The 11,435-nt window shown below is 37.1% G+C and overlaps 1 protein-coding gene across 1 annotated transcript; it reads right to left on the bottom strand.

Annotated features, from left to right (window-relative positions):
• Positions 1–7,248: 7,248 nt before the first annotated feature.
• Positions 7,249–8,193, bottom strand: LOC103581789 (putative olfactory receptor 9A1). Its single transcript, XM_008563540.1, has one exon. It carries the CDS (start codon positions 8,191–8,193, stop codon positions 7,249–7,251), a length of 945 nt encoding a protein of 314 aa, XP_008561762.1.
• Positions 8,194–11,435: the final 3,242 nt, after the last annotated feature.

Genomic DNA, 11,435 nt, shown 5'->3' on the forward strand with positions numbered 1-11,435 from the left:
AAGAAATTAATTCTAGAACTAAAAAAAAATACAATAGTTGAAATAAAAATTTTACTAGAGAGGTTGAACAGCATAGTTAAGCTAGCAAAAGAAATAATAGTTAAACTTGAAGATGGAAAAATTGAACTTCTTCAGTTTGGGGAGCAGAAAAAAAAGTGAACAAAGCCTAAGGAATCTGTGAAATACCATCAAGCACTCCAAATACACATAATAAAGCAACGCCTCCCACAAAGAAAACACAAAGAAGAATGTGCAGAAAAGTTATTTAAGAAATAATGGTGTAAAACTCCCCAAATTTATTTTTTAAAACATCAATGCACACATCAAAAAGCTCAGTAAATTCAAACTGGATAAATTTTGAGATATCCACACCAGGGCACATTATAATCAATAAAAGACAAAGGCAGAATCTTGACAGTGGGAAAACAGAAGCACTTTGTCACATACAAGCGATCAGTAAATTCAAACTGGATAAATTTTGAGATATCCACACCAGGGCACATTATAATCAGTAAAAGACAAAGGCAGAATCTTGACAGTGGGAAAACAGAAGCACTTTGTCACATACAAGCGATTCTTGTACGATTGTCAACAGCCAATTTTAAATTAAAAATTATGCAGGCTAGAAAGTATTTCTGTAACATACTTAAAGTGCTGGAAGAAAAAAAATAACTGTCAACCTAGAATTCTGTCCCAGCAAAACTGTCCTTCCAAAATGACTGAGAAATTAAGACATTTCGAGATCAACAAAAGCGAAGGGAGTTTGTTACCAGTAATCCTGCCCTAAATGAAATGCTAAAAGTAGTCCTTCAGGTTGAAATGAAAAAACACTAAGCAGAAACTTGAAGCTGTATGAGTATATATTGATCTCCAGTGAAGAACTATGTGGGAAAATTAAAAAGCCAGTTTTATTGTATTTCTGGGTTTTGTAACCCCGCTTTGTATTTTCTGCATAATGTAAAAGAGAAATGCACAAAAAATAATTACAAATTCTTTTTATTGGGCACACGATGTATAAAGATGTGATTTGTGACCACAACAACATAAAAGAGATAAGTAGAGCTATGTAGCCAGAGTTTATGCATGGTACCAACGTTGGCATTAATTCAAACCATATTGTTATAAATTTAGAATAAATAACATGATCTTCTGCAAAACCACAAAGAAAAAATTACGGCTAGATAAGAAAAATAAGTTCCAGTGGTATGTAGTAATGCCAGGTATCTATAATTAACCATAATTTATTGTACATTCTCAATTGGCTAGAAGAGAGGATCTCAAATGATCTCATCACAAAGAAACAATAAATGTTTACAATAATGAACTTGCAAACTGCCCTGATTTGGTCATTACACATTGTATTCATGTGTTGAAATATAACTATGTAACCCATAAATGTGTATAATGACTGCACTTCAATTAAAAAATAAATAAATTTCCTAAAATAAATAATACACAAAAATAAGCAAAAAGGGAATCAAATAGTTCACTATAAGAAAATCAACTAACCAAAGAAGAACTATGTAATTAAATAAATGAAGAGAAAAATGCATAAGGCAAACAGAAAATAAAAGTCAAATGGCAGAAGGAAGTCCCTCCTTATCGGTAATTACTTCAAATGTATACAGATTAAATTCTTCTATCAAAAGTCAGGGATATTCAGAACAATTTTTTTTAATGACATTCCTATATAATTTTTTTTTAAACTCACTTCAAAAGAAACTCACTTTAGACTTAAACAAACAGGTTGAAAGTGATCATAAGGAAAAAATATATTTTATGCAAATAGTAACCAAAAGAGAGATGGAGTAGCTATACTGTATCAGAAAAAAATAAACTTTAAGCCAAAAACTGATATGAGCAACAAAGAATGATACATATTGATTAGAAGGTAGGTTGGCAAGAATTTATAACTATTATAAAAATAGATGTTCAAAAAGAGTCCCAAAATATATAAAGCAAATATTGGCCAAATTGCAGAAAAATAGTGCTACAATAATAACTGGAGGGTTCAGTACTAACTTTTAGTAATGGACAGAATGTCTAGACAGAAAAGAAATTAAAATTAAAAAAAGGACTTGAGGAACAATATAAACCAACTATGCCTAATAAAAATAGTTGATTAGGATCCCCAAAGTCGCAAACCTCTGCGTAGTTGTTAGCTTACATAACACGTAACATTTACATCGTTTGTCATGATGCGTAGAAGACACTGTCCTAAAGAGAAAACTAACAAGGACATGTCTAAAGTTAATTTTCAAGGATATAGTTGTTAGCTTACATAACACGTAACATTTACATCGTTTGTCATGATGCATAGAAGACACTGTCCTAAAGAGAAAACTAACAAGGACATGTCTAAAGTTAATTTTCAAGGATCATGCAGAAGGCACATTCACTATATATATGCCTTTCTATGTCTTTTTGGTTTTAGCTGTTTCTTTCAGTTTCTATGACAGTGAATATACTGAAAAATTATGGAAATATCTTAGTACTGAAGCTTGATCCCCATTGTAACAGTGTTAAGAGGACGAGGAATAAGAACACGTATTTGAAAGTTCAGGCATTTGGGATGGGGTTGGATGATGGGGGCTCTGCCTCCAGGAACTGATTAACGAGTTAATGAATAAATGGTTTATCACAGGAGTGGCACTAGGGGCTTCATATGGAGAAGAAGAGAACACGTTAGGGCACTCATGCTTTCTGGCCATGTGAGGTCCAGCCCCATCTCAGGACTCTGCAGAGTGTTCCAGCTTGAAGAAGCTTCTCACCAGATACACCCGCCAATGTTTGATTTCCCAGCCTCCACAACTTTAAGATACAAATTTGTGTCTTTATAAATTACCTGATTTCAGGTATTGTGCTATAAGCAATAGAAAACAGACTGATACAGAAACTTGGTACTGAGAAGTAGGATGTTTCTCATAATGAAAACATGAAAATTTGGAAATGGCTTTGGAACTGGGTAATGATCACAGACTGGGAGAACTTCCCCTAGAAATTTCATAGTTATGCATTTGCTTTGTGGTCATTTTAGTTCATTTTCATTTAAGATACAAAGTATAGGTATATGTTTCTTTTACTGCATATGGATATAAAACTTTTCAGGACGATTTTTTGAAAAGTTTCACCCTTCTTTGTTGAATTTCTTTTACAACTTTGCAAAACAAAATTGGCAATAATTATTTGTGTTCATCTCTGGGCTCTATATTCTCTTCCATTGCTCTCTCTGTGTCTATCGTTTTTCCAATACCACACTCTCTTGATTAATGTAACTTTATGGAAAGCCTTGAAATCAAGTAATGTAAGCCTTCTGACTTTATTCTTTTTTAATCAAAATTATCTTAACTATTCTATTACTTTTGCTTTTCTTCATAAATTTTAGACTAGTTTTGTCAGTATCTACATAAAAGCTTGCTGGAATTTGGATAGAATTGCACTGAATCTATAAAACAATGTAGGAAAGAATTAACATCTCAACAATATTGAGTCTTCCAATCCATAAGCATGGAATACGTTTCCATTTATTATAAGCGTCTTTGATTTCTTTTACTGATGATTTGTAGTTTCTGCTAAGTTCCTGAACACATTTTGTTAGATTTATACCTAAGTACTTCACTTTTTTGGTGGTATCAAATTGGCATTAGTTTTTAGATTTTAATTCTAGTTGTTTATTGTTAGGATATAGGAAAGCAATGAATTTTTCTTATTGGCCTTGTATCTTTCGGTCTTGCTAAAATCCCTTATTATTTCCAGAAGTTTTTTGATAAATTCTTAGGGACTTTCTACATGGACACTTATGTCACATGCCAATCATCAGGAAAACAGTGGTCACCGTGGTAATTTGTCACACTGCCCAGTTTACCATGATCCAATCTCACTTCTTTTACTTTTGCAACTTGCTTGTAGAGAACTGAGGGTTTTGGGGGGTAAAGTTTCATATAATCTGGTTTTGCTGGTTCAATCACCTCATGCAGTTAAGTGTGTCTTTCTGTTCTCTGCATTTTTTTTTTATAACCTGGTCTCTACTTTCAGTTTCAGACTTAGGTCTGTTGAATAATAAAAATCATACTTTGAAGGTTACTAATTTTTTTAAATATTATAAAATGATAGTTTCAAATATATTTGATGGGTTTCAAATATTCCAGAATTGAAAATGGTTTTCAAATATTCCAAGGCCATCTTGCAGATTACTTGTCCTATACCTGGAATCAGCCATTGCTCCAAGAAGCCCTGGTTTCTCATATCAAGAAACAGTATTGCAAGACCACGATCTGGGCCTAGGAATGTTCATTGATATTGGATTGGTCAACATTACTAGGACATTTTAGTGAGCACAGCCAGAAGATAGATAAATAGATACAACATGCAGATATACACGCACTCAAATGTAAGACTCTAGAGACTTTATTTGACCTCTTATTCTATAATTAAAATTAAAATATTCCATAGTTATACATTTGTTTTACCTCACATTACACACACAGCAATCCTAAATATTTATACTAATACTATCTCCACCAATATGATTACTGAAAATATTTCTTAAATTTTTGCTTATGTTTTCCCTATTCTTCACTTTCTTGAAAAATTGTTCTATTATATCTACATTGCAATAACATATAGCTATTTACTAAAGACTATTATTAAGTCTTTTGAGTACAGAAGGACTTTTTAAATAATATACACAAATATAAATGAAGAAAAGATTAAATTTGACAACTGCAATATTAATACTTCTACATGAAAAAATATTTCATTTAAAATGTGAAAAGTTCTCACTCTTATGTGGAAACTGAAATAAATAAATGAATGAATAAATAATTATCAGGTGAAATTTTGGAAGTAGAGGTAGAACTGTGATTACTGGAGGTGGGAAAGGGGCAGGGACGGAGCATAGAGAGAGGTTGGTTAATAAACACAAAATGCAGCTAGATAGGAAAATAAGCTCTATTGGTGTACAGTAGTATTAGGCATCTATAATTAACAATAATTTATTGTATGCTGTCAAATGGCTAAAAGAGAGGAGCTTAGATGTTTTCATCACAAAGAAATGGTAAATTTTTACAATGGTGAATTTGCTAACTACCATGATTTGATCGCTACACATTGTAGACAAGTATTGAAATATAACTCTGAATCCTATACCTATGAACGATCTTTAAAAAACATTGAGAAAAGATATTTCCAAAATACATAAGGCAATATAGGATAGGTATCCACAACATCTGAAAAATATCTCTATATTGTTACAAAGTAGCTGAAGCCTAGAGACAAGAAAAATGGGAAACTCCATCTCTTCTCCTCTATTAGTATGCCCTTTGACCTATTCAGCTCTACAGAAACCTTATATAGTATTAAAGCTTACTAAATACTCTTCTGCCAAAATATGTTCTCTTTTACAATGAGATATTTGCATAAATAAGCAAACATTCTTTGGAAAATAGAAGCGGGATGATTTCTTTTATTTTTGAGATGGTAAGGCATTATTATGAAATGAAATGTAAGTACAATATTAAGACCTATGCAATACAGAGTCTCCCTCCAGCACTGATCCTATGAGTCCCATTCCCACCACCACATCCACAAGGTAACCAATTTTCCTTCCCAGAATCCTTTTGATGAAAATGTTATATGCCTATATATAACTTAATATTTACTTTTTTCTTACAAAACAGTAGCACCTGGGCCGGCCCCGTGGCGTTTTCAGGACAGTGCAGCACTGGGAGCGCAGTGACGCTCCCGCCACAGGTTCGGATCCTATATAGGAATGGCCAGTGCGCTCACTGGCTGAGTGTGGTGCAGGCGACACTACACCAAGGGTTGCAATCCCCTTACCGGTCACGAAAAAGACAAAAAAAAAAAAAAAATACAGTAGCACCTAACAAAATTTTCTGCTTTTTCCTTTTCTTATTCAACAGTATAGCTTGAAGATCTTTCTTTTAATGACAGGAAAAACTTCCTTGTTCTTCTTACAGTCGTGTATTATTCAGCTAAATTCAAGTCCCACAAATGATTTAAGGAGCCACATTGTGATATCCATGTGGGTTGCCAAAACATTTGTGCAATTATTTGTGTAATGTTGCAGAAGAAATATCTAAACCTGTGTCACACAGTAAAGAAATATTAACCAGGAATACTGGGTGTGATGGAAACAAGGGCTAAAATGGGAAAATATTGGAACTGAGACATGGGATTAAGGGATCTCGGTGTAGAGCTGGAATGATTCCTGGTAAACTCGGATGCTGCAAGGGAAAGAAAGGGGGAACAAAACATAAAAAGGAATCTACTAACCACAGAAATAGAGAAACAAAAAAGAATCAAACATGAAACCAGGCAGGAGAAGCAGTGGAGTGACAGCTAGGAAAGCCAAGAGGGAAATACGCTATGTCAGGAGTGCAGAATGTGAGAAATGCAGTGAGAGGGACCAGAGGCTGCCTCTTCCTCTGCCCTGCCTGCACTCCCCGCCTCAGCCCACACACACAGCAAGCTCTCGCTCCTCACTTCAGCTCCCAGAACACAACTCCATTCACTGTACTCTTGCATTTGGAGCAGGCACTATGATGTGAATGACATTAGATATCAAAATGCCTATTTCGAAGACCTTCCTTCCATTTGCTAAGTCTACCAATTAGAGATGCAGTTGTATTAACACACATCCAGCTCTAAGATCGTTAAGGAGTCAGGGTAGTGGATTGAGTTCACTCTCACAACTGTTAGGTGAGAAAGCCCACAGGAAGATACTGTCACTGTTGGACCTTGGTGGCAGGAATAACAAGAAAAGGTTGAAGCTTGAGACTATAACTACATCAGTCAGGAAGCAACAGTGAGCTTTACACAGTGAGAGGACACCATGGAAGCATGGGATAAAATACGGGAAGATGATCCTGGCACCAGGAATCACACATTTATGTCAGCGATCAGAGAATGAATCACACGTTTTTGCTTTGCCTGTTCATAGGTCCAAGTATTCTAAAAATCACATGTATTGTATATTGACACTTGTCAAATTTACTCTGTGACATGTATGGCAACTATGGAAGTGTGTATCAATATATACATCCATTTAAAAAATAATAAAGTGATCTCCCATGCAGAAATCATCCAGCAACAAACTGGAGCATTGTCACTACCTTAAAAGTCCATCATCGATCACAAACCATTTCATGCTGAGAATGATCATCTGAGATTTGAATTAGTACCTTCAGATTACTCAAGTCCATAACAAAGATTGTCCACGGGACAGAACTACTCCTTGAGGAATTGATAGCAACGTTTTATGCAATCTCGAAAGGCTTGTATGAACTTGTCATTCCGGAAGGTGAAGATAAAAGGGTTCAGAAAAGGGGTCACCACTAAAACCAGCAGTGACGCTACCCTGTTGTACTCGGCTGCCTGCGTTTGCTTGGGTTTCACATAGAGGAACAAGCAGGTACCGTAGACAATCACAACAAAAGTGAAGTGGGAGGCACAGGTGGAGAAGGCTTTCCTCCGGCCAGAGGCTGCAGGGATCCTGAGGATGGTGGAGATGATGTAGGCATAAGATAGAATTGTAGTGATTAAAGAACCAAAAATTTTAAAAACAGCCAGTAAAAAGAAAATAAACTCTGTTAAACGAGTGTTATCACACGATAGTTTGAGCAACTGCCCTCGGTCACAGTAAAAATGGTCTATCAGGTTTGATTTGCAGAAGGTAACGTGAAACGTGGCATAGATTGGCCAGATTTCAGAAAGGAACCCAAACACCCACGACACGATGACCATCCACAGGCAGGTGCAGCTGTTCATAATGATGTCGTACCTCAAAGGGTTACAGACGGCCACATAACGGTCCACAGCCATCACTCCCAGTAACGTCAACTCTGAGGTACCCAGTGAAAGGTACAAATACAGTTGTGCTCCACATGCAGTCAAAGATATCATCTGAGTCCTTGAAAGCAGCAACCCCCAGAGCATAAAAGGGACAGCAGTGGATGTGTTCAAGGTCTCCAGAATGGACAACTGGCCAAGAAAGAAATACATGGGGGACTGCAGACGTTTGTTAACACAGACAGTGATGATGATGACCGTATTTCCCAGTACTGTCACTGAGTAGAAGAAGAAGAAGATGGCAAAAAGGAAATGGCGTAGTTCTTGGGAGCCAGGGAAGCCTAAGAGAAGAAATTCAGTGACACTAGAGTAATTCCCCAACATTTAGTTCTGAGGGCTTGATTCTTGTGAAATCTGGAGAACAAAAGAAAAATAAAACTGTTTCTCATCTCAAAACAGGTAGAAACTATTTCAGGTAGAGAAAATATACCCGTCCTGCTTACAGGTGCTACAACATCCCTAGGAAGGGTTCACATTCCTGAATGAATTCCCTGTACATCGTCAGTGCAATGTGATTTTTTTTTTTTAAAAAAAAACAGTTGAGTCTTCCTAAAAAAAAAGGACATGAGAGAAAAAAAAGTGTTGCAGAAAATATCATCCCATGACATGAAAGCCCTCCCCTTCCCCGCCCAGCATGCACCTGCGTCTCTCAATCCGCAGCTCATGTGCCTCCCACTCTGCTAAGAACCACCACCCTGTCTGTATCCCTGACTGCCATGTGTTCCTGTCTACCAGGAACTCTCATCCATCTGGAATATTTTAAACTACCCTGTCTGCCAAGTTTCTTCTGCCCTGTGTATTCCTGCTTCAGCATCACCTTTTCCTGTTCCACAACTGGTTACTAGGTTATGCTGTTTCTTCAAATCTTAGGTTCCATTTACACCATATTTACTTTAAAGCTACTGCTTTCCCTCTATCATTAGTACAGAGTGTTGGTGAGACACAGCCCCATCAACATCCAGCCCTCTCTCTGGAGAAAAATTATAAAATGACAGTAAGGTTTCAAGGACAGATTTGTTGAAAAAGCTCAGTAGTTCTTCACACATTCTCTATTTATCCAAGAGAAGCTGGAAAGAAAGGAGAGATGAGGTTCTGACAGTGGCAGGGAGCCCTGTCTATGGTCAACAGTGGGTCAGAGAACAGCAGAAAGTGCTCTCTGCTGTGCAGGACGCATTTGCAGATGAGCCTGGTCACTCTGCTGTCCCCTGGCCCACTCTCCAGGCTCTGGTCATCCTAGTTCTACATGGCAGGCAGGCCCAGATCTTCCCATCGCGACCCTCTCCCACTCTCTCCTTCACAGAATGAAACCACTACAAGACACTCACCTCCTGAGAAAGGAAATGAACTGAAAAGTCCTATGGCTCTCAGGAGGGGGCCCAGGCTACCTCTTGCCTCCTGCTCTTGAACATGCCCTATGGGCCAGAGCGAGCTGCTGCTGTCTTCGCTCTCTGTGAAATAGAAACCTGCTTCACACAGGCAGTTAGGAAAGTGCAGAAGTCATAGAGCGGTGGAGTGCTCCGCTGTTTCCCTCCGTCTGTCTCCCTCCTTCGTTTCCTCTGCAACGTGTCCCTAAGGAAGATGATTCACGGTGGAAAGTTAGTTTAGAGAAACCCTAGGGATGCAGTCAAGGGAAAGACACAGTAACTTTCAGCGCTTCTCTCCCGAGGTTAATCAACTTTTAGAACTTTTGTATAATTGGAAAACTAGAAATCTTCCTCCTCAAGAGTCTCTCAACACCCAGGCTACATTTTTCTCAGGCCCCAAGTCTTGGTTATCACCAAACAGTTCAAGGCAGCCCTCACCCCGTTTTGTGCAGCTTCCTAATTTCATTCAGTTCTAGGCCTATGGAACCTCCAACAGGAAGACCCCACATAAGTATCCATGACACACATCAAAAAAACAGAGCCAGGGCCAGGTGAGTGACATGAGCAAAATGGAGGAGTAGGCAGCTCCAAGCTCCTGCACCTCCACAGAAATATAAGAAAACAAGAAGAAACATTCCAAACCGACTTTTTCAGAGCTCTAGAAAATATTCGGAGATTTACAGCTACTAAGCATACAGGGCATCAAGAAAAAGGAAACTTCAAAATGTGAGGAAAGCTTTCTGTTTTTATTTATCTTTGCCTATCCTCTCACCAGCTCAGCGGCAGTGTTTAAAATAATACCTTTTGTCCCCAAGATGGGTCCCCAGTCCCTGGATCCAGATGGAGCACAGAAGATCTATTCACAAAGTATTATATATGCCTGTTTAATCTGTCTGGGACTACTCAAAGGATTGACACAACGTTCTCATCTTTGTTTTATCTAATACAGAACACACTCATGGTGATAAGCGGCAGGCATTGCTCAAGAACATTGTAAGGCTAACTAAAATCCTATAGTCACATAAGGCAGGAAAATGGCTATAAATCTATTTAAAAGACCATCTAAATCTTCAGAGGGACAAGTTTCTTTAGGACATTTTAAAAATCAACAGCATTTGTGTATACTGAGGAATTTAGAAAATCACACAGATGTCCAGGGCAAGATTCATGCTCAAGAATGACATGAAAAGACCCTAACCCGTAACTTCTGGCTGATGTAAAGGCTCATTGCAAGCTTGGCTAAGTGCTGGAGAAGTATCTCAGCACAGAGTCAATCTGTAAAGGTGAGGAGAGGTATTTGGGGTTTCTTTGTAGGGTTTTTTTGTCTGTTTTGGGGGGAGTTTTTTGTTTGTTTTTGCTCATTTGGGTTTTTTTTTTGTTTGTTGTTTGGTGATTTTTTTGTTTTTGTATATTGCACCTGGCATGCAGAGAAATCTCAGTCAAAATGTTAGCTGAACACAAGCTAAAGAAACAGAGATTTCAGTGACCACATATGACAAGAAATACATCTTTGCAATAAGTGTGGAAAAGTCACTAAACAAGTGGATCACTATGACCAACAATTAAACAACAACAACAACCTTTGGGAAAGAGGGGAAAAATTGACTTTCAGAGTTGTGAAAATATAATATCCAAATACCTAGTTTTCAACAACAACGAAAATCACAAGGCATACAAAGAAACAAAAAAGTACGGTCCATTCAAAAGAACAAAATAAGTCGACAGTAACTTTCCCTGAGGAAAGCTAGATATGGCATTACTAAACAAAGACTTTAAATCACCGTCTTAAATATGTTCAAAGAGCTAAGGGAAAACATGAACTGAGAACTAAGGAAAATTCATAAAAATATGTATGAACACATGAGAATGTCAATAAAGAAATAGAAATCATAAAAAGGAACAGAAATCTGGAGCTAAAAAGAACAGTAACTGAAATAAAAAATTCACCAGAGATGTTTAACAGCTTATTTAAGCTAGCTGTAGAAATAATAGGTGAACATGAAGATAAGATAATTAAAATTATTGAGTTTAGGAGTAGAAAAGTAAGAAGAATAAAAAATGGATAAAGCCTAATGGACCTGTGAAATACCATCAAGCACTCCAAATAAACATAATGAGAATCCCAGAAAGAAAAGCTGAAAGAAACATGCATGAAAACTACTTAAGAAATAATGGGCTAAAACTTCCCACATATGTTTTTTA

The sequence above is a fragment of the Galeopterus variegatus genome, unplaced genomic scaffold, assembly GCF_000696425.1.
Source record: "Galeopterus variegatus unplaced genomic scaffold, G_variegatus-3.0.2 Scaffold13939, whole genome shotgun sequence".
NCBI classification, from domain to species: Eukaryota; Metazoa; Chordata; class Mammalia; order Dermoptera; family Cynocephalidae; genus Galeopterus; species Galeopterus variegatus.